Raw genomic sequence first — 18,286 nt, 5'->3', positions numbered from 1 at the left:
ACCGGGGACTAGGGTGGGGAGGAGGAGAGCAGTTGACCTGATCAGAGGATGTACAAGGCAAGAGCTTGGCGTATCTGGAAAGGGGTAAGTGATTCCACATAACTGCAGGGTAGAGAGTGTGGAGGGCGGGGACAATGAGATTGGAAGGGTTTGCTGTGGCTTTCTGCTAATGCAAATTGGGAAACATGGAGGGCTGGTTAACAGAGCAACGGTGTGACCATGCTTAGAATGCAGGCAGCAGCCAAGATGCTTATGTGGTAGCCTTTCCAACCCCTGAATTATTATCCCCCACTCCATTCTTAAGGATTCCCTCTTATTTCCACAATTCACAGAGACACTTAATAACATTCAGGCAGATATTTTAAGTTCTCACTGAATGTGTATGTGTTTGTCCTCTACTTTTTTTTTTTTTTTTTTTTTTGAGACAGGTGTTTTGTTCTTTTTGCCCAGGCTGGAGTGCAATGGCGTGATCTCGGCTCACCACAACCTCTGCCTCCCAGGTTCAAGCAATTCTGCCTCAGCCTCCCGAGTAGCTGGGATTACAGGCATGCACCACGCCTGGCTAATTGTTTTATATTTTTAGTAGAGACGGGGTTTCTCCATGTTGGTCAGGCTGGTCTTGAGCTCCTGACCTCAGGTGATCCGCCCGCCTCGGCCTCCCAAAGTGCTGGAATTTATAGGCGTGAGCCGCCAAGCCCGGCCTGTCCTCTATTCTTGACTGTACAACTCCACGAGTGGAGTAGTATCTGTGCATTGTCTCCCTCAGAGACCTTAGTGAATTTTAACAATGTCTGTCAGCATTCACTTGCTATTAGGAACTTGCAGTGTACACATAAAAAGGAATTTGACTTCTTGGAAATATCTAGAGGCTATATGCGAGGAAGTACTCAAACTGTAATATGACAGATAAATAGCAAGAAGCAAACTAAGCTCACGTCAGGGACTCCAGGTTTATCTGGATGTGAAAAAGGAGCGTGGGGCCTATAGCTGGCTACACCAGCTGCACTGGGTTGCGAGCTTTTTTGTACTGAAGACTGAAAGTCTAAGAAAGCAGCTCATCCATGGGTAATCCACTTTGAATAGGAATATAAAATACCTGAATTTACAATAGGCTTTTTTGCCTTCCCAAAGGATCCATTAAGTAGCAGAATACCCAATTATACACTTAGAACTTAATATACTTTCTGTGGGGCTTCGCTGAGTTCAAAAGGTTTTCACATCTATGATCTCGTCTGATGCTTACAACTTCGTAATTCTTTGGGGATATCATTATGCTCAATGTAAAGTGAGAAACTAAAGTCCAGAGAAAAAAGTTACTTTGTAGGAAATCACAGAAGAGTTGAAGCAAAATCCAGGCCTCTGGCTGCCATGAGTCAGATCCCAAGATGCTCTTTCCCCTGAACTGCACTGTCTTCTGATGGCTGGTGATGGCACCAACACCATCACCAATAAGGGGCGTTCCACACACCAGCACTGGGATGCTAGAGTTACCCCACATAGCATCTCTATGAAATGTGTGCCACCTGCCCCTGCTTTTTTAGAGGAAAAAACCCAGCGCAGAGAGGTTAATAATCTTGGTCAAGATCTTTTGGTTTGCAGGTGATGGAGCTAGGACTCAAACCTCAGTCTGCAATGAGACTCCAAAGCTCACTGGTCAGATAATACTGCTTCCCTGCTCCCAGGCTTTTTATGGAAATGAAGTTTAGCCACAGGATAATATATTCAAAATAAAATACTTGGCAGACTCTATTCCCTGGTATTTTCCCACACTGCTAATTAGCATATATACTTTTGTAATACCTCATATAACCAATAGTGCTCTTGAACCAAGTTTGAACTCCAATGCCCTGTAAAAAACGTCACAAACCACATCAAAGAGGTTGATCTGGTTTCCATGTTGCTTTCTCCTTCCATGTTCCATGACTAACCTGTGCACGTTTTCCATGGCTGCCACTTCAGCCAGTGCAGCGAGGCTAAAGAACGCAGACACAGCAGGCATTTCTGGAGTACTGCTCCGCGTCTCCTCGACCTCGGTGTTGTGTGAGGATTCGTCATTGCAGTCTGTCTCAGTTGCTTTAGGGAGACTCCTCTGCAGTTGTTCCTTTGGTTTGTCATCTGTAACAAAACAGAAATTCATCATGAGAGGATCACTCTGTTCTCTCCAGAGAAGAGACACAGAAAACGCCATGCCGGTCAACGTGAAAAGAGCTAACGTTCTCTACTGTTCACTTTTGCTATCCATCGAATATTAAGGCTTTTACAGAATCTCTTCTCCTCGGTAACAAAGCTCTTTTATTAAGCTCAATTGCAACTATGGACGGCACTGTGCCCTGAGGCTGAGCTGAAGAGAAGCTGTGTTTTATCGGAGGTCAAAGAATGGGTCAGCCTTGGAGTGAGAAGGAAAAATGAGCCTCGGCTAAAATAAAACCCAAGGGACTTCTGTAGAGGGGCCTGTAGATGCTGTAAAAGAGCCCTTAAAAACCCAACTGACTAAACATTTCTCACGAAGCTGTAGCATGCCCTACTATGGCAACCTGGACATTGGGTATGCTGTGATACCAACACTTAGGATGGCCTATACATCACATTAACCAGTTCTAATGAGAGCCCAAGTTGTTATTTTGCTTAAAGATCTACCGGAGAGAAGACAAAACCCTCTGGTATTTACAAAGAAGTGGATGAAATGCTGTGCAAGGATGCCTGCTACAAATGAGTATACTCTCTTTATTATGTAGCCATTATAGAGAAGGGAAATTTTTATCATAGTTTAAAAAAATTGTAAATATAGAAAATGACCGATAAAAGCTTTAAATATTATCTATTAGGACACAAAAGTGGTATGATACTTTTCTATGTAAACAGGAGTGTTTCTCATCTTTTTTCACTCCTCCTCCAAGTTAAACAAATGAGGATATAACAATCTACAAAATGAAAGTCACAAAACAGAACTCAGATTGGACAGAAAAGGAGGGAGGGGCCTGCTGGGCTAAACATCAGGACATCTAGGTTTTAGTCCTCATTCTACTTCTATTGTATTGAATGTACTCAAACAAAAACTTCCACCTCTTTGATTTTTTTCTCTTATATGACAGGGCAAAATCAGGGCCTTTAATCTACTCTGTTTCTAACAATCTATATATTCAAAACACACAAAAAGGTGCACAGAATTCATGAACTGTCCTCTAACTAGGCAAACAGTTCACCTCTATTAACACCTAGATTAACCCAAATCACATAAAATAAAACTGTGGAAGTACTGAGAGGCAGAAAGGCAACAGCCAAGGCCACTAGTACCTAGCTGGTATAGCACTCCAAGATTTTGGGGCTGGGGGGCGTCTCAGTATCATTCACTGGCCACACCCCTTACCTTGGGCTCCTCAGGTCATGTCATTCTACTGCCAAAGATGCTACCAGGAACAGCAAACAGACCACAGGCCATGATTGACAATGGAGAAATTCACCAGTTGGTTGAATTAAATCAGAAATCCAGAAGCATTCTCAGGCTCCCTGCATGGTCTGAACCAGTTATATAGGAAGTGGATGTTGGATGCATCTTAAACTTAATCTACTGGTTTGAATGCCTGGTAATCTGGCTTGTAGTGACCCGAATAGCAGATCATGGTGAAATACTGATTCATTTAGTATCTTTAAAAGTCCAGGATCTCCTGGAATTAAGACTGCTTTGTGCACATTGAGAAAGATAAAGGGAAGATGACAGTCCTAAAAACTATCTTTCTTTTCTAGGAATTCAGATATGCTCTTGGAAAACTAGCTATGATTTTAAACATGGAATAAAACATGTTTGGAGGTCTGTAGAAAGGTGCAGAATAGACTCATTTTTCAGCAGGAACCACAGTTGCTTACAGTCATTTGCTGACATGGTGGTCACCTGCTTGCTCTAGTTATCTCTGTCTAAAGCAAGCTTGTCCAACCCATGGCCTGAAGGCTGCATGTGGCCTGGGACAGCTTTGAATGCAGCCCAACACAAATTTGTAAACTTTCTTAAAACATTCTGAGATTTTTTTGCATTTTTTTTTTTTTGTTGTTGTTGTTTTGAGACAGAGTCTCACTCTGTCGCCCAGGCTGGAGTGCAGTGGTGCGAACTCGGCTCACTGTAACCTCCAACCACAGGTTCACACCATTATCCTGCCTCAGCCTCCCGAGTAGCTGGGACTACAGGTGCACGTCACCATGCCCAGCTAATTTTTTGTATTTTTAGTAGAGATGGGATTTCACTGTGTTAGCCAGGATGGTCTCGATCTCCTGACCTCGTGATCCACCCGCCTCGACCTCCCAAAGTGTTGGGATTACAGGCGTGAGCCATCGCGCCTGACCTGTTCTTTTTTGTTTTGTTTGTTTGTTTGTTTGTTTAGCTCATTGGCTATTGTTAGTGTATTTTATTTGTGGCCCAAGACAATTCTTCTTCCAATGTGGCCCAGGGAAACCAAAAAATTGGATGCCTCTGGTCTAAAGCTCTCTCTTCTTACCCAAAGTACCTCCTGCTGGTGATACCCGGCCATCTGCTGTCCTGACAAGGTGTGTAATCTTGGTTTTCCTTGCTTTTCTCTTTTGGCTGCCCACCAAAGGTTCTTGCATTGTTGTTGGCTCTGGAGTGTTGAAAATGGATGGGATATTTTTAACCTTATGAACAGGCTCCGTGGTGTTTCTGTCTTCTGAAAATATGGCTGAAATAGGAAATACCATGCATAGTTATGCACAAAAACAGAAGGCACCAACATTGCTCTTAGAAGGAAACATGTCTAAATTTCTGACCCATCTGAATGGAGAATTTACACTCAGAGTTTTCAAAGTACTGATGGAAAAAACGAAATAAAACATTGCCCGTAACTTGTTTACTACCAATTGATATTTGTTTGATAAATTAAATGCAGTGAATTAAGATACCCACTCTTTTTTACATTTTCTAAGTCTTTGGATGTTGCACATTGGTGGGGACGATAATTTAGGTAAATCTGAGTAAATTATGTCCTCACAGACCCCAAGTCCTAGCTGTGATCAGGGTCCCTATCTGAGAGATCCTTTTGGCCAGCTGGCCTGGAGAGGCTGGTAAAAGAAATTTCTTTCTTCAGAGGACAGTAAAATTAAATATGTACTTCTTAAATTTATATTTTTGGTTGGGACATTTGCTTCCAAGCACCAGGCTGAATTGATCAGAAAAGAAACTGAGGCCTTTGTTTCATGTAGATTGACTGTGCAGTAAGGACAGGACAAATATTGTTGAAGCCAGCATGCCAAGGAAAGAAACTCTCTTTCATTCACTGAATTCTAAAACAAGGAATACACTTAGTGAGATAATTAAATGAAGTCCCACATGTCATCTTGGCTTGTGGAGGGGCTAGTTTTAGGTATCCTAATTGTATCCCCAGTAAATCATTTGACAGCACACTCCTATATTCTGAGTTACTCTGTCAAGAGCAAGGAAGACACCTGTACCACAGACTTCTCCTGGTTTACATAGATTGGGAATGCTTGTGTCTTTTCTTATATATTCATGTTCTTTGCAGTTCGCCCCCTCCTGACCTTAACTTAAAAGTAAGAAAAGATGTGTAGCTGTGAGTTTAGTAAGTGTTTAGGGGTATAATATAGTTGAGTTTTATGATTGGGACTTTAAAGGAATTCTAGTGACCCAAGGGCTTTTAAGCAGGGAAAAGAAGCACTTTCATAATTTTTAACTATCCAATTTCTTAGGATAGACATAGAAGTCATTTTTGACAAAGAAAAGGAGAATGTGGGTCAGAACTAATGTCAGACATGACAAGCCCTAAGCAAACTAAATCCAGAGGAGGCATATCTGAAGGTAGATATTGGCAATAAAGCCATATATATATATATACACACACACATATATATGTGTGTATATATATATTTGGAAGATAAACTAAAATAAGAGGAAAAAAACTAGAGCAAGAATGACTCAGGGTGTGAAAAAATGAACTTGTTGGTATAAACACTTGTACAGCCCTCATTTAAAATGTTTAATCTAGGTGTTTAATGGATTTAGGTACATCCTCAAGAAAGAAGGCTATGAATTAATAAGATTTTTTTTTTTGTCCTGGAAATCATGGCACCTTGTCTTTAAAATATGTTTCAAAAGAAGGGCTGATTCCAGACTTCACATTCCTAAACAAGTGGGAAATAATTTCAATTACATCAAAAGAAAGTATGTAAAGCAGAAATCACACCATCATTTGTGGTTTGGCCTTACCTCAATATTGCATAACAGATGGCTGTGTGGAGACAGGCTTAAGATAACAGTTGTTTTAAAAAACTACTTGGCAATGCTCCCAAACACCTTTTCAAGTAAGTAATCAAAAGTCAGAAAAAATACTCCTTTTAGATTGCAGATCTATTCCTAGGTCAAACAGATCTACCTCGATGGTGGATTAATTTATTCAGTTATGATACTTAGTCTTAGAATATTTATACTTTGATATTTAGCTTAACATAGGCCAGTGGTGGTACATATTTTAAGATTTTTTTTTTTTAGTTTAAACTTCAATAAAAGTTTCCAGCAAAATAAAAAATAATTTGCTTAGAAACACTCCAAAGAAGTTGCACGATTCTATTTTAGCCTTAAAATTCAAAGCCTCCTTTAAGTATAAAGAAGCCCAAAATCTGAATTTACAATGAGCATTAAAAAACATCTATTGCACATTCAGAAGCTTCAAGATTTCTAATTTCTTATCCAGATCCATCAGCTGTCCCTTCTGATTACAGAAGGAGTCTTGTTCACCTCTCCAATAGAATCACTACATTGTGGATGGACATTCCAGAAAGAACATTAACCTCTTCCCTTTTCTACTTCCCCTTCCCAGGAAAGTACAGAACATGTAGAAATAAGGGTATATAGTGGGGTTCCAAAGATGGAAAGGTGCATCATATCTTACATCAGAACTGACTGCGGAAAGAACCAAGGAGGTAAACGAAAAGGCATGGATACCAGAAAAAGGCCAAGTCGGCTGGGAAAGATGACTTGCTTTTCACACAGAGACCATGGGGTAATGGAAGTAACAGTCACAGAGAGAACAGAATTCTACTCCTGACTTTTAAATTTACTAACTGCAGTCCGACTGACCATGAGCCTCTGTTTCTTCATTCAGAGATGGAGGTTGGACTATATTAGCTTTAAAGGAGCCATCTAGCCCTAAAATAATTTTGCTACATAGGTTACAATCAGAGATCTGGCCAGAGGCAACAACAAGAAGCCACCAGTCAGCTCCAGAGTCACAGGCTGGGAAACGGTACTCCCGTGACTAGCACTGTTCTTGTTTGTTTGGTGAGCCTTCAAATGGTTTCATTTCTACTTAATGGTTGTTCCTTTTCTAGTTTGTTCCAGATGAATTGGTAAAAACACAGTAAGAAGCGTAAGGCACAGCTGCAAAACGGTTGATTGCAAATGGAGGTACATTTTCTGCCTAAAACCAGACTGCGACTAGGGAAAGCTCGGAAACCAGCAGGCAAAGAGTCTGGGGGCCCAAAGCAGGCCAGCAATACTCAAGTCCCAAGGGTCAGTATATTGGAGGAAAGTAAAGGAGTGAATCAGACTGCAGACCAAGCGGAAGAGGCGAAAAAAAAAAAAAAGAGAGACTATGTCAGAAGTTCTCATAAGTTCCCAAGGGTTAATCCCAGCACATACTGTCTTGTTTGGTGGTTTAGACTGACGACAGCCTTCAGGATCAGTCCTCAGGGAGACCCTTCCCCTAAGACAGAAGAATTAGGGAAGGCAGATGGGACTGTGTCCAAGAAGCAGTTTTCTGGAACGAAACAGTAGATCTGAGTCCAACGACACTGGCAAAGCAAACCAAAGCTTGGTGGTGAGGGACATGAGATGAAAACAGTTCCGAGAGGGAAACAAGCACAAAAGCTGAGTACAAAGATAGCAAGCCAGTTTCCCCCGACAACCCCCAACCTAATGGAAATGTAAGAAAAGAAAGGCTTTGTGGCTCCAAAACAAATTAGTCATTTCTTTTCCGGCTTTTAATTGAGCACACAAAACTACCCGAGCACTTTAGAACAAGTCCACAGGGCTAGTTTTTATACCCAAAACAATAACCATAACACACTTGGTACGTATCATCTGAGAGTGATAATGCAAGCTCACTCCTGGAGCCACATCAGGAATGTAGCAATAAGAGATCATCTTGTTTTCCAAACTCTGATCCCAAAATGTGGAGTAGGTTTTCTGGGAAAGCAGCATTGCTCTTGTATTGTACCCCACGAGGCCACTAGAGTGCTCCAGAGTCATGAATTCACATTCCAACTGGGGTTTCAAACTTGCACTGAAATTATTATAGCCAGATCTGGAATCTAATTGCCTTTGGTAGGTCTCCCATGAGCTGAAACGGTAGTCAGATGCTGAATAGAACACAGGAAAAAGAAAGGAATGAGCCTTATCCAACATCCTGGGAGACTTTGCTGAAGTTATATAGCAACTATTTCAAACTTAAGAAAAGAGATCAAGTTACACTGGGCACTGTGGATCGTGTGTGAAAATTTAACTATAAACCAGAATTTTCTTGCCTGTAATGAGATTTATACATTGCAAAGAAGCAAATTTTAACAGAGATTCTTAGTCCTAGGTTTTTTTTGCCCTTGTGAAATACCATTTATATTTTCAATACCTGACCCAAATGAGGGTTAAAAGTCTACATATATGAAGAACGGAAAATGTAGTAGCCTATGTACTTAAATGGAGACATGGTTTCTTCCCTGTCTGCTTGTGTTGCTCGGGTCATAATTCCTTACCATGAATTCGCGGCTGATAAACCCTCCTTAACTCACTGGGAATGCTGTTAAGATGAAATTAAAAAATATATATATGAAAGCCTCCTTAAACTATAAAGTAGGAGTAAGTGTTAGTTATCATCATCATTATTACGGCAATTAGAAACTTCCAGCTTAAAACATGAACACACGACACCATAACTAGGTGGAAAGATAAACACAGTGGCAGAGGTAGCAGGTAGGTGTTCTTGGTTTATTTGAAAACCCCACCTTTAATTCCAGGCTGTGGACAATTTTTTTTTATACATATATACCGAAATTTCAGAAAGTGGTTTAACAATTTTGAATTGTAAAAGCCCAGAGCTTAAGACACATTATAAACTTAGCATTTAAACATATTACTAAGCATCTAAATATTTCTGATATTTTGAAATAAAAAAGATTGCAAGGTGCCTGTACACAGGGTGATATAAAGAAAACATAGTGAACTTGAAGTCATCTACTTTAGCAGAAGTCAGAATAGCTAAACAGTTACATGGCGTCAGTTGACTCAATATTTCTATTAAAGACATCAGCTACAAACAATTCCTGCCTAACATTTGAGCAGGATTTTAACCTTACACATGTTAAAATTATTCTATACTATTGTTATGTTTTCCATCACGTATTTATACCCTCTCCAAGGTGAAGTTTCAATAAGCAATGATATAGTCATAGATGAGAGAAAGGAGTAAAGGCCTAGAAAAGTCACAAAGCACACAGTCACTACACAAACAAGTAAATGTTGGAGATAGTAAGAAAATAAAAAAACAAAAATGGTTACTTTAAATTACTAGTAATTTCTGATGCTCAAATTGATTCCTGTTTTTCCTGGCCAAATAAAATGAGTTTGTACTCTACACTAAATAATGGACATGCATTTTTCAGTGCATATGCTCCAAAAGTTGTTTCATATACATTAATAATAAATATAATTAAATATCACCAATAATAACTGTATTTCTACTAAAGCCTGGGACTGCCGATAAGACTCAAAAGTGATTTACTTTTATGCCCCCAAAAGCAGAAAATTAGGGCTACAGAATATAGTACTTCTAGTATCACAATACTTACTCAAGATACCAGAGCAATAAAATCATTATCAAGTGTTAGAGGGGAAATAGAATTTACAGTCTGTGTACTACTACATCTCATCATTCACCCAATCTCTAAACACACAAATTATATATGTACTTAATACCAATGCGGAGAGTAATCCTAGTGAGGTTAAACAATATGTCCTACTGAAAAATGCTGATCAGTAGCAGGTCTGAGACTAGAACCCAGATTTCCTAATGCCCAGGTAAGTGCTCTTTCTACCACACTGCACTTGCTCTGGTACCTCTGTAGGGTTTTCAGTATTTAAACAACAGAACAAAGTACTTAGAACAGTATCATTTTAAGTAAAGAGTAAAGTGGTCCTAAACGTCCTTCAAACTCTTCTGCTAGTTCATCAGCGCCTTACATTTATAAAAACTATATGGAATATATTTTTAAAATATACAAGAGCTAATGTATCAATTTAAGGATGTTAGGATTTAATGCTGTGAACAGCACAATTCATATTTTGTTTTGCCAGCACTGAAGCAGAATATTCCATAGAGGTTGTGAATGTGAATTAGCAAGTGAGATAACAGATGTAGTGCTGGCGTTTTCTGGAAAAGTAAAATGACACGGAAGCTGATGTGGCTCATGTAAACGATGCCTAATAAACCAAAAATACTTATGTTTAACATGAACTCAAACTTGACCAGTTTTGCTAGCTCTCTTAAAAACATGAATATTTCTGATAAGTGACTTAAGTCAATTGTGCATTTTATTTTTTTCTCATTTTCAGTAAAGGAATGATAGCATATTTGAGAGTCAAAAGATGTGGACTAGGTCATGAAGTTTCCATTTCTGGATATAAGTGAATCAAAGGAGTCGAAACAAATGATCTCTAAAATCCCTTCTAGTTTTCAAATGAAGTGACTCCTAATTAAGCACTACAAAAACGTCAGCTCTTTTAAAATACCTGCAATGAAAAGCAAAGAATCAATAGGAAGAAGGGAGAGGTGGCCTCTTAACCACTGAAGAAATTAGGCTTTACCTAAGGGCTCAATGTTTAACAGTAATTATATAAAGTCACAAATAAATATGGCCATGAGAAATTTCAAAATCAAATCTGTACCTAGGACCTATAACATGACTAGTTAATATTGGATTTTTCTTGGGCTACCCATAAGCCTCGGGGTGTTCTGTTCTTTTGTTGTTGTTGTTGTTGCCCAGGCTGCAGTACAGTGGTACGATCTTGGCTCACTGAAACTTCCGCCTCCTGGGTTCAAGCGATTCTCCTGCCTCAGCCTCCTGAGTAGCTGGGACTATAGGCACGCGCCACCACAGCCAACTAATTTTTGTATTTTTAGTAGAGACGGGGTTTCACCATGTTGGTTAGGCTAGTCTCGAACTCCTGACCTCATGATCTGCTCGCCTTGGCCTCTCGAGGTACTAGGATTACAGGCGTGAGCCACTGTGCCTTGCTGGGGTGTTTCATTTTTAGTGGGCTAGGAAAACATCCAGGTCAGAAGTTACTCCTGCAGGCCTGCCCATGCCCAGCCAACCAGGTTGTTATTCCAACTCGCACTGGGCATAGGCACCTGCCTGCAACATGAACTGCAATGCTGAATATATTTAGCTATGAAAAACTCTAATCTCTGATTAATGCGATTCAAAGCTTACAAATTGCCCTTTAACAGATTAAACACCACATGACACATTGTCTGACCCTTGGCAGGAGTCCCCTAGACAGCACTTTTGATGTGAAAATTAAAAATAACCTAATTATGAACACATAAGTCTAATGTTGTTGGTTGAACCTATATAAATTATACCTTTTCAAAACATATACAACTTATGTCATTTCCAGCTCCGACTGTCTGAAATTAAATAACATTGTTTGTCTTACCTTCTGTAGGGTGAATGGCATCCAAGAAGAGTTGCTTGTTTGACCATTTATCCCCACTTCCTAAAAACAATGACAGAAAAGGAGAGAAAAGTGAAACTCTACTATTAGCAGACAGCCACACTACAAAAACAAGATGATATACAAACTAACTTTTGAAACATCACACAAATGAAGCTGAATTTTATTTCAATTACTTAATTCTTAAAATTGTATTTGCCAACTAAAATAATGAGGCTGTACAGAAAATGGATTAAAAATAAAGTTTTTGTCTTTTACGAAGTATAGTGTTGGATTATTTCTGTAACTTTAATCAAAGTAATCTGAAGATCAGTAAAAGAGAACGAAAAAAGCTGATGTTTTCACCTAATGAATAGTGTTTCTTTCCTGGAAGCAGAAGAAAAAATAATATCAATATACAAAACAAAACTACGAAGCTGAAGTGGAAGTGAAAAGAAAGCCCAAATTAAGTAAAAGGTTACACACAGGAACATACAGGCACACATGTCTACACACAGGAGACAGCTGCGTTTAAAGCCTCATTCAAGAAACACCGAATGCTTCACATCTGGCCATGCAAGTAGGATGCAAATGGGCACCGGATGAGTTGGTTTATGGCACTCACGACACTAACATGCAGGGAGATGCTAAAGAAAACCTGACCTACAGAATACTTGGCTGCACTGAGCCAGATGGGAAGATTTATCTTTTATGTGAAATAAGAAAAGGAGTCCTGCACTGTGGGAAGAAAGAGATCTTAAGATGAGCCCTGAAGAGGTTTAAAGGCTCATCAAGATCATACCAATGAGACAGACGTTCCGAGTAAACAGGGGACAGAGTGCAATCAGTCTCTACTGCCCTTTCAAATAACAGGCATGTGACTGAAGGAGGTTGGAAGAAGAGCCTGGCAAATGAGAAGGGGGGGAAAAAGAGTCAGGTTACAACTTAAGAGTGGAGAAAAGGGTCCACAAGAATCCTTAAGTGTCAGAGGAAGTACAGAAACAGTGGCACTTTTACATGAATAAGAAACTCTTAAGATTTCATGAAGTAGGAAAATGTGGTCATGGTATGAAGGGCTGCCAAACATGTGAAAACCAAGAATAGTCAAAGAAAATAAATGGATAAGTGGTCAAGAAGACTGAATTGCAAAACGCACCAAATACAGATGAGAAGAAGCAATTTTAGGATTCATATGGGGCTCTGAAAATAGAGACAAATATGGATTTGAATAGGAATCCAAGTAAAGGGAGATTTGCAATTAGCTGCAGAGTCCAGAAAGAATGAAAACACCCGCATCAAGAGCTGATGGCACTGAAGCAAGCACAGGGGAGGACAAGGCAAACGCAGTGCATGGAAGCATTACTCAAAGATGAATCACAATGGAGGTGACCAAGAACCCTTCATGGAGGATGGAGGGCACCAATACCTTTTTCCGGAACATTGGGCTTCTCCTTTTTGTGCTTATATTTGCTGACAATTTTGTGGAATAAGTTCTTTTTCTGAGACTGGAAAGGACCTACAGACAATATTAATATAAATATATTTTAAATTCACAATGTTTCATAAAAAAATTGTGTATTTCTCAACAATTCCACCCTCCTCCCTCCTATAGAATAAGCAAATTGAGTCTCAAGAAATGTCATCTTGCATCTTTCACTTATTTAAATGGTGCTCAACCCCCTTCTTTGGGCTTATTTAAACCCAGTGAGATTTTCCTTAGAAATGTATTGGGCAAAGCCTCCATTAGGGCTGGGACTCCCTAAGCAGAAACTGCAGATACAGTGAGTAGAAACAAACTACAACCAATAACAGCAAAATGGCTAGAGTATGTAATACAGAAAAGATTTTACTTTAGACTCCTAAATACCATGAAGGAAAGGATGGCATATGTGTTTTATGTCTCCAACGAAACTGCTTTTCACTACAAGGATAGCACTTTCAGGACAGCAGTTGACCTGACAGCATTAGACAGCTTTCTGGCCTTTTCTGAGGATAACCTAGGAAGAAAAAAGTGACTTAAAAATTGAAAATATTTGCCAAAAAACTTTATTCTGGGTGGAAGGGGGAGATGTTTCAGATTCTTAGTTTTTTCAGATAAAGAAACAGAATTGAGATTTTCTTCAGTGAACAATCAGAAATACCAGCAACAGCGCTGACCTCCCCAAAGCCCCTGTGGCATCTCTCCACCTACCAACAGCTGCAACTACATGCTCTGCCTTCTGGCCACAGGTGAAGCATCTTACACTCCTATCTGGTCAGTTCCTCCACCCGTGGCATAGCCCCACCATCCTTGTCCAGCTCAACACCATCATTTCTCCCTCTCTAATGGGCCATTCCATCAGTATACAAACATAATTTCTTTTAACGTAGAAAAGAAAAAGGTGGCTTGTAACCAAACTTCCCTCACATCACTTACTGCCTTAGTTCTTCATTCCTCCTGTAGCAAAAATTCCACAGAAGGGTTGCCCATGCTGTCTCCAGTTTCTCTGTTTCCTTTCTTTCTTTCTTTTTCTTTCTCTGTCTCTCTCTCTTTCTTTGAGACAGGGTCTCATTCTGTTACCAGGCTGGAGTACAGTGGCATGATCTTGGCTCACTGCAATCTCCACCTCCTGGGCTCAAGCAATCCTCTCACCTCAGCCTCCCGAGTAACTAGGACTACAGGTGGGGATCACCAGGCTTGGCTAATTTTTTGTATTTTTTTTTTTTGTAAAGTCGGGGTTTTGCCATGTTGTCCAGGCTGGGCTCAAGCAATCCACCCACCTTGGCCTCCCAAAATGCTGGTATTACAGGTGCGAGCCATTGTGACCAACCTCATTCTGTCTTAAACTCACTACAACTAGGTTTCTGCCTTGCCACTCATGGAACAACTGCTCTTCAAGAGGTCATCCAGTACCCACCCCTATGCTGTGAAGGCCAATTGTGGGTCCTTACTGCACCGGCTGTTCCTGTAGCTCCTGACCACTGCAGCCACACTCTCTGCCTTGAATGCCTCCTTCATTGGGCTTCTAGGATACCACCTTCTCTTCTTTTCTCTTCTCCATCACTGATCTTTCCCTCTGTCTCCTTTGCTTATTCTTTTCCCTGACCTCTTAATTTTGGAAAGTTCTGGGCTTGGTCCTTGTCCTCTTCTCTATTCTCACTCATCTGGTGATTACCTCTAATCTCAGGGCTTTAAAATAAAATAAAGTAAAATAAATAAAATAAATACCAGCTATAGGTTGAAGACTCAAAAATGCATCACCCCAGCCAGACCTCTTACATTGACTGTATATGAAAAGTCAGCAATCTTACACTATCTTACAAGGACTTTAGAGATCCAGAGCTCCATTACCTCCATAACCTCACATCCTGCCACTCCTCTCCTTTTGAGTCTCTCTAGCTGCATGGGCCTCCTGGCAGTCGCCTGCACATGTAGTCTCAGTGTTCCTGACTTTAGGATCTCTGAACTAGCCATTACCCTGCCTAGAAAATGTTCTTCTCCAAGATGTCCGCACGGCTAACTTCCTCACCTCCTTCAAGGCTTTACTTAACTACCTTCAGACCACTCTATATAAAACTGCAAGCCAATCCTATGCCCATCGCTTGATCTCCCATTCCCTCACAAACCTATTCTTTTAACTGATCTTTAAAAACAGCTTTGTTGAAATAGAATTAACATACCATACAATTCATCCATTTAAAGTACGCAACTTGTGTTTATATTCAGACATTTGCAACTGGCACCAATTTCTGAACATTTCATCACCTCAAAAATAAATTTCAAACCTTTTTAATATTACTCCTCCCATACCTGTATTCCCCCTCTCCCTAAGCAATCTCTAATCTCCTTTCTGTCTCTATAGATTTGCCTATTCTGGAAATTTCATATAAATAGAATCATATAATGTGATTTTTGACTTGGCATAATGTGTTCAAGGCTCTTCCATGCTATAGCACGTATCAGGGCTGAATAATATTCCATTTAATGGACTGTTTATTCATTCAACAGTTGGTGGGCCAGGCACAGTGCCTCACGCCTATAATCCCAGCACTTTGGGAGGCCAAAGCAGGTAGATCATGAGGTCAAGAGATCAAGACCATCCTGGCCAACATGGTGAAGCCCCGTCTCTACTAAAAATACAAAAATTAGCTGGGTGTGGTGGCATGCATCTGTAGTCCCACCTACTCAGGAGGCTGTGGCAGGAGAATCACTTGAATCCAGGAGGCAGAGCCTGCAGTGATCCGAGATCATACCACTGCACTCCAGCCTGGTGACAGCGAGACTCTGTCTCAGAAAAACAACAACAACAACAAAAACAGTTGGTGGATATTGGGATTATTTTCACCTTTTGACTATTATAAATAACACTGTTAAAAACATTCAAGTATAAGCTTTTGTGTGGGACACAGGTGTTCATTTCTATAGGGCATATACTTAGACATGGACTTGCTGGGTCATGTGGTAACTCTTTGTTTAGCCTTTTGAGGACCTACTAGACTGTCTAAGAAAGCAGCTGCACAATTTCGCATTCCCACTAGCAGTGTATAAGGATTTCAATTTCTCTACATCTTTGTCAACATTTGTTATTATCTGTTGTTTTTATTATGGCCATCCTAAGGATGTGAAATGGTATCTTTCCCATTGTGGTTTTGATATGCATTTCCCTGATGACTGATGATGTTAACTGTATTTTCATGTACTTATCGGCCATATACTTGCTATATATCTTCTTCGGAGAATTATCTATTCAGATCACTTGCCTGTTTTTATGAGCTGTCTTTTTTACTGCCGAGTTGTAAACATTCCTTATATAGTTTAGATAAAAGTTTCTTATCAGATATGTGATTTGCAAATATTTTCTCCCATTCTGTGGGATGTCTTTTCACTTTCTTGGCAGCGTTCTTTGAAGCACAGAAGATTTAAATTTTGATACAGTCCAATTTATCTATTTTGTCTTTTGTTGCTTGGGCTTTTGGTATCATATTTAAGGATTCACTGCCAAATCTGAGGTTATAAAGATTTGCCCATTTGCTTTGAAAGTTTTATTGTTTTAGCTTTAACATTTAAGTCTTTGATCTATTTTAAGTTAAATTTTGTATATCATATGAGGTAAGTGTCCAACTTTATTTGAATGTAGATACCCAGTTGATCTAGCATCATTTTTGGAAAGACTCTACTGATTGTTCTCATTGGGTATTCTTGGCACCCTTGTTGAAAATTAGTTGACCAAAAATGTATGGGTTTATGACAGGTTGTCTACCAATTCCATCCCACTGATTTATATATGTCTATCTTTATTCCAGTACAACACTCTCTTGACTATCATTGTTTTGTAATTAGTTTTGAAATCAACCACTACTTTTTTCTCTTTTAAGGTTGTTTTGGTTCTTCTGAATATCTTGCAATTCCACGTTAATTTTAGGCTCATTTGTCAATTTCTACAAAGAAGTCAGCTGGGATTCTAAGAGGGGTTGGGTTGAATCTGTATATGAATTTGGGAGAGTGTTTCCATCTTAACAATAAGAAGTCCTCCAATCCATGAACATGGGATGTTTTTCTATTAATTTCTATCATATTTGTTTCAACAATGTTTCGTAGGTTTCATTATACTGTACTTTTGTCTGTTAAATTTATTTCTAAGTACTTTATTCTTTTTGATGCTACTGTAAATGGAATTGTGTTCATAATCTCATTTTTAGATTGTTCATTGTTCAAGTGTATCAAAATACAATTAAGTTTTATCTAATGATCTTATAATCTGCAGCTCTACTAAACTCATTTATTAGCTGTAATAGTGTTTTTGGTGGATTCCTTAGGATTGTCTATATAGAAAGTCATGTTATCTGAGAATAAAGATAATTTTACCTCTTCCTTTCTAATCTAGATACCTTTTGTTTCTATTTCTTACCTAATTGCCCTGGCTAGAACCTCTAGTACAATGTTGAATAGAAGTGGTGAGAGTGGACGTTCTTGTACTGTTCCTTTGCCTAGTGGGAAAGTACCCAATATTTTACCATTAAGTATCAGGTTAGCTGTGCATTTTTTGTAGATACCTTTTATCAGGTTGAGGAAGTTCCCTTTTAATCCTAGTTTGATTTTTTTAAATCATAAAAAGGCACTGACTTTTATCAAATGCTTTTCCTAGATCTATTGAGATGATCAAATGGTTTTTGTTTTATATTCTATTAGTAGGGTATGTTACACTAATTGGCTTTTGAATATTAAAGCAAACTTGTAGTCCTGAGGAAAAATCCCATTTAGTCATGATGTATAATTCTTATATGTTGCTGAATTTGGTTTGCTAGTGTTTTGTTGTGGATTTCTGTGTTCATATTTGTAAGAGATATTGATCTGCAGTTTTCATTTCTTGTGATGTCTTTGTCTTGAGAATGTCTTGAATGTCTTTGACATTAAGGTAATACAGGCCTCACAGAATGAATTGGGAAGTGTTTACTTTTCTTGTAATTTCTGGATTCATTCGTGAAAAATTGGTGTAAATTCTTCTTTAAATGTTTGGTAGAATACAGTGGTGATGCCATCTAGGCCTGGGCTTTTTTTTTTTTTTTTTTCCAGGTACTTTA

General features: G+C 39.2%; 1 protein-coding gene across 15 annotated transcripts in view; it reads right to left on the bottom strand.

The window, feature by feature from the left end:
* BBX (BBX high mobility group box domain containing) overlaps positions 1 to 18,286 on the bottom strand; it is a 274,443-nt gene that overhangs the window by 8,321 nt on the left and 247,836 nt on the right. For 9 of the 15 annotated variants that reach the window (XM_009199573.4, XM_017955102.3, XM_017955106.3 and 6 more), the window contains 4 exons: positions 13,152 to 13,241; positions 11,729 to 11,788; positions 4,488 to 4,685; positions 1,929 to 2,115 (listed from right to left, as the gene is read on the bottom strand). In XM_009199573.4, coding sequence (XP_009197837.1) covers positions 1,929 to 2,115; positions 4,488 to 4,685; positions 11,729 to 11,788; positions 13,152 to 13,241 — 535 coding nt within the window. The remainder of the gene's footprint in view (positions 1 to 1,928; positions 2,116 to 4,487; positions 4,686 to 11,728; positions 11,789 to 13,151; positions 13,242 to 18,286) is intronic. The other 6 variants (XM_009199592.4, XM_017955108.3, XM_021934001.2 and 3 more) reach the window with 5 other exon arrangements.

This window comes from Papio anubis, chromosome 2 (assembly GCF_008728515.1).
Source record: "Papio anubis isolate 15944 chromosome 2, Panubis1.0, whole genome shotgun sequence".
Lineage (NCBI taxonomy): Eukaryota > Metazoa > Chordata > Mammalia > Primates > Cercopithecidae > Papio > Papio anubis.
The sequence above is the reverse complement of the archived record's forward strand: the minus strand, read 5'-3'. Positions and strand labels throughout refer to the sequence as shown.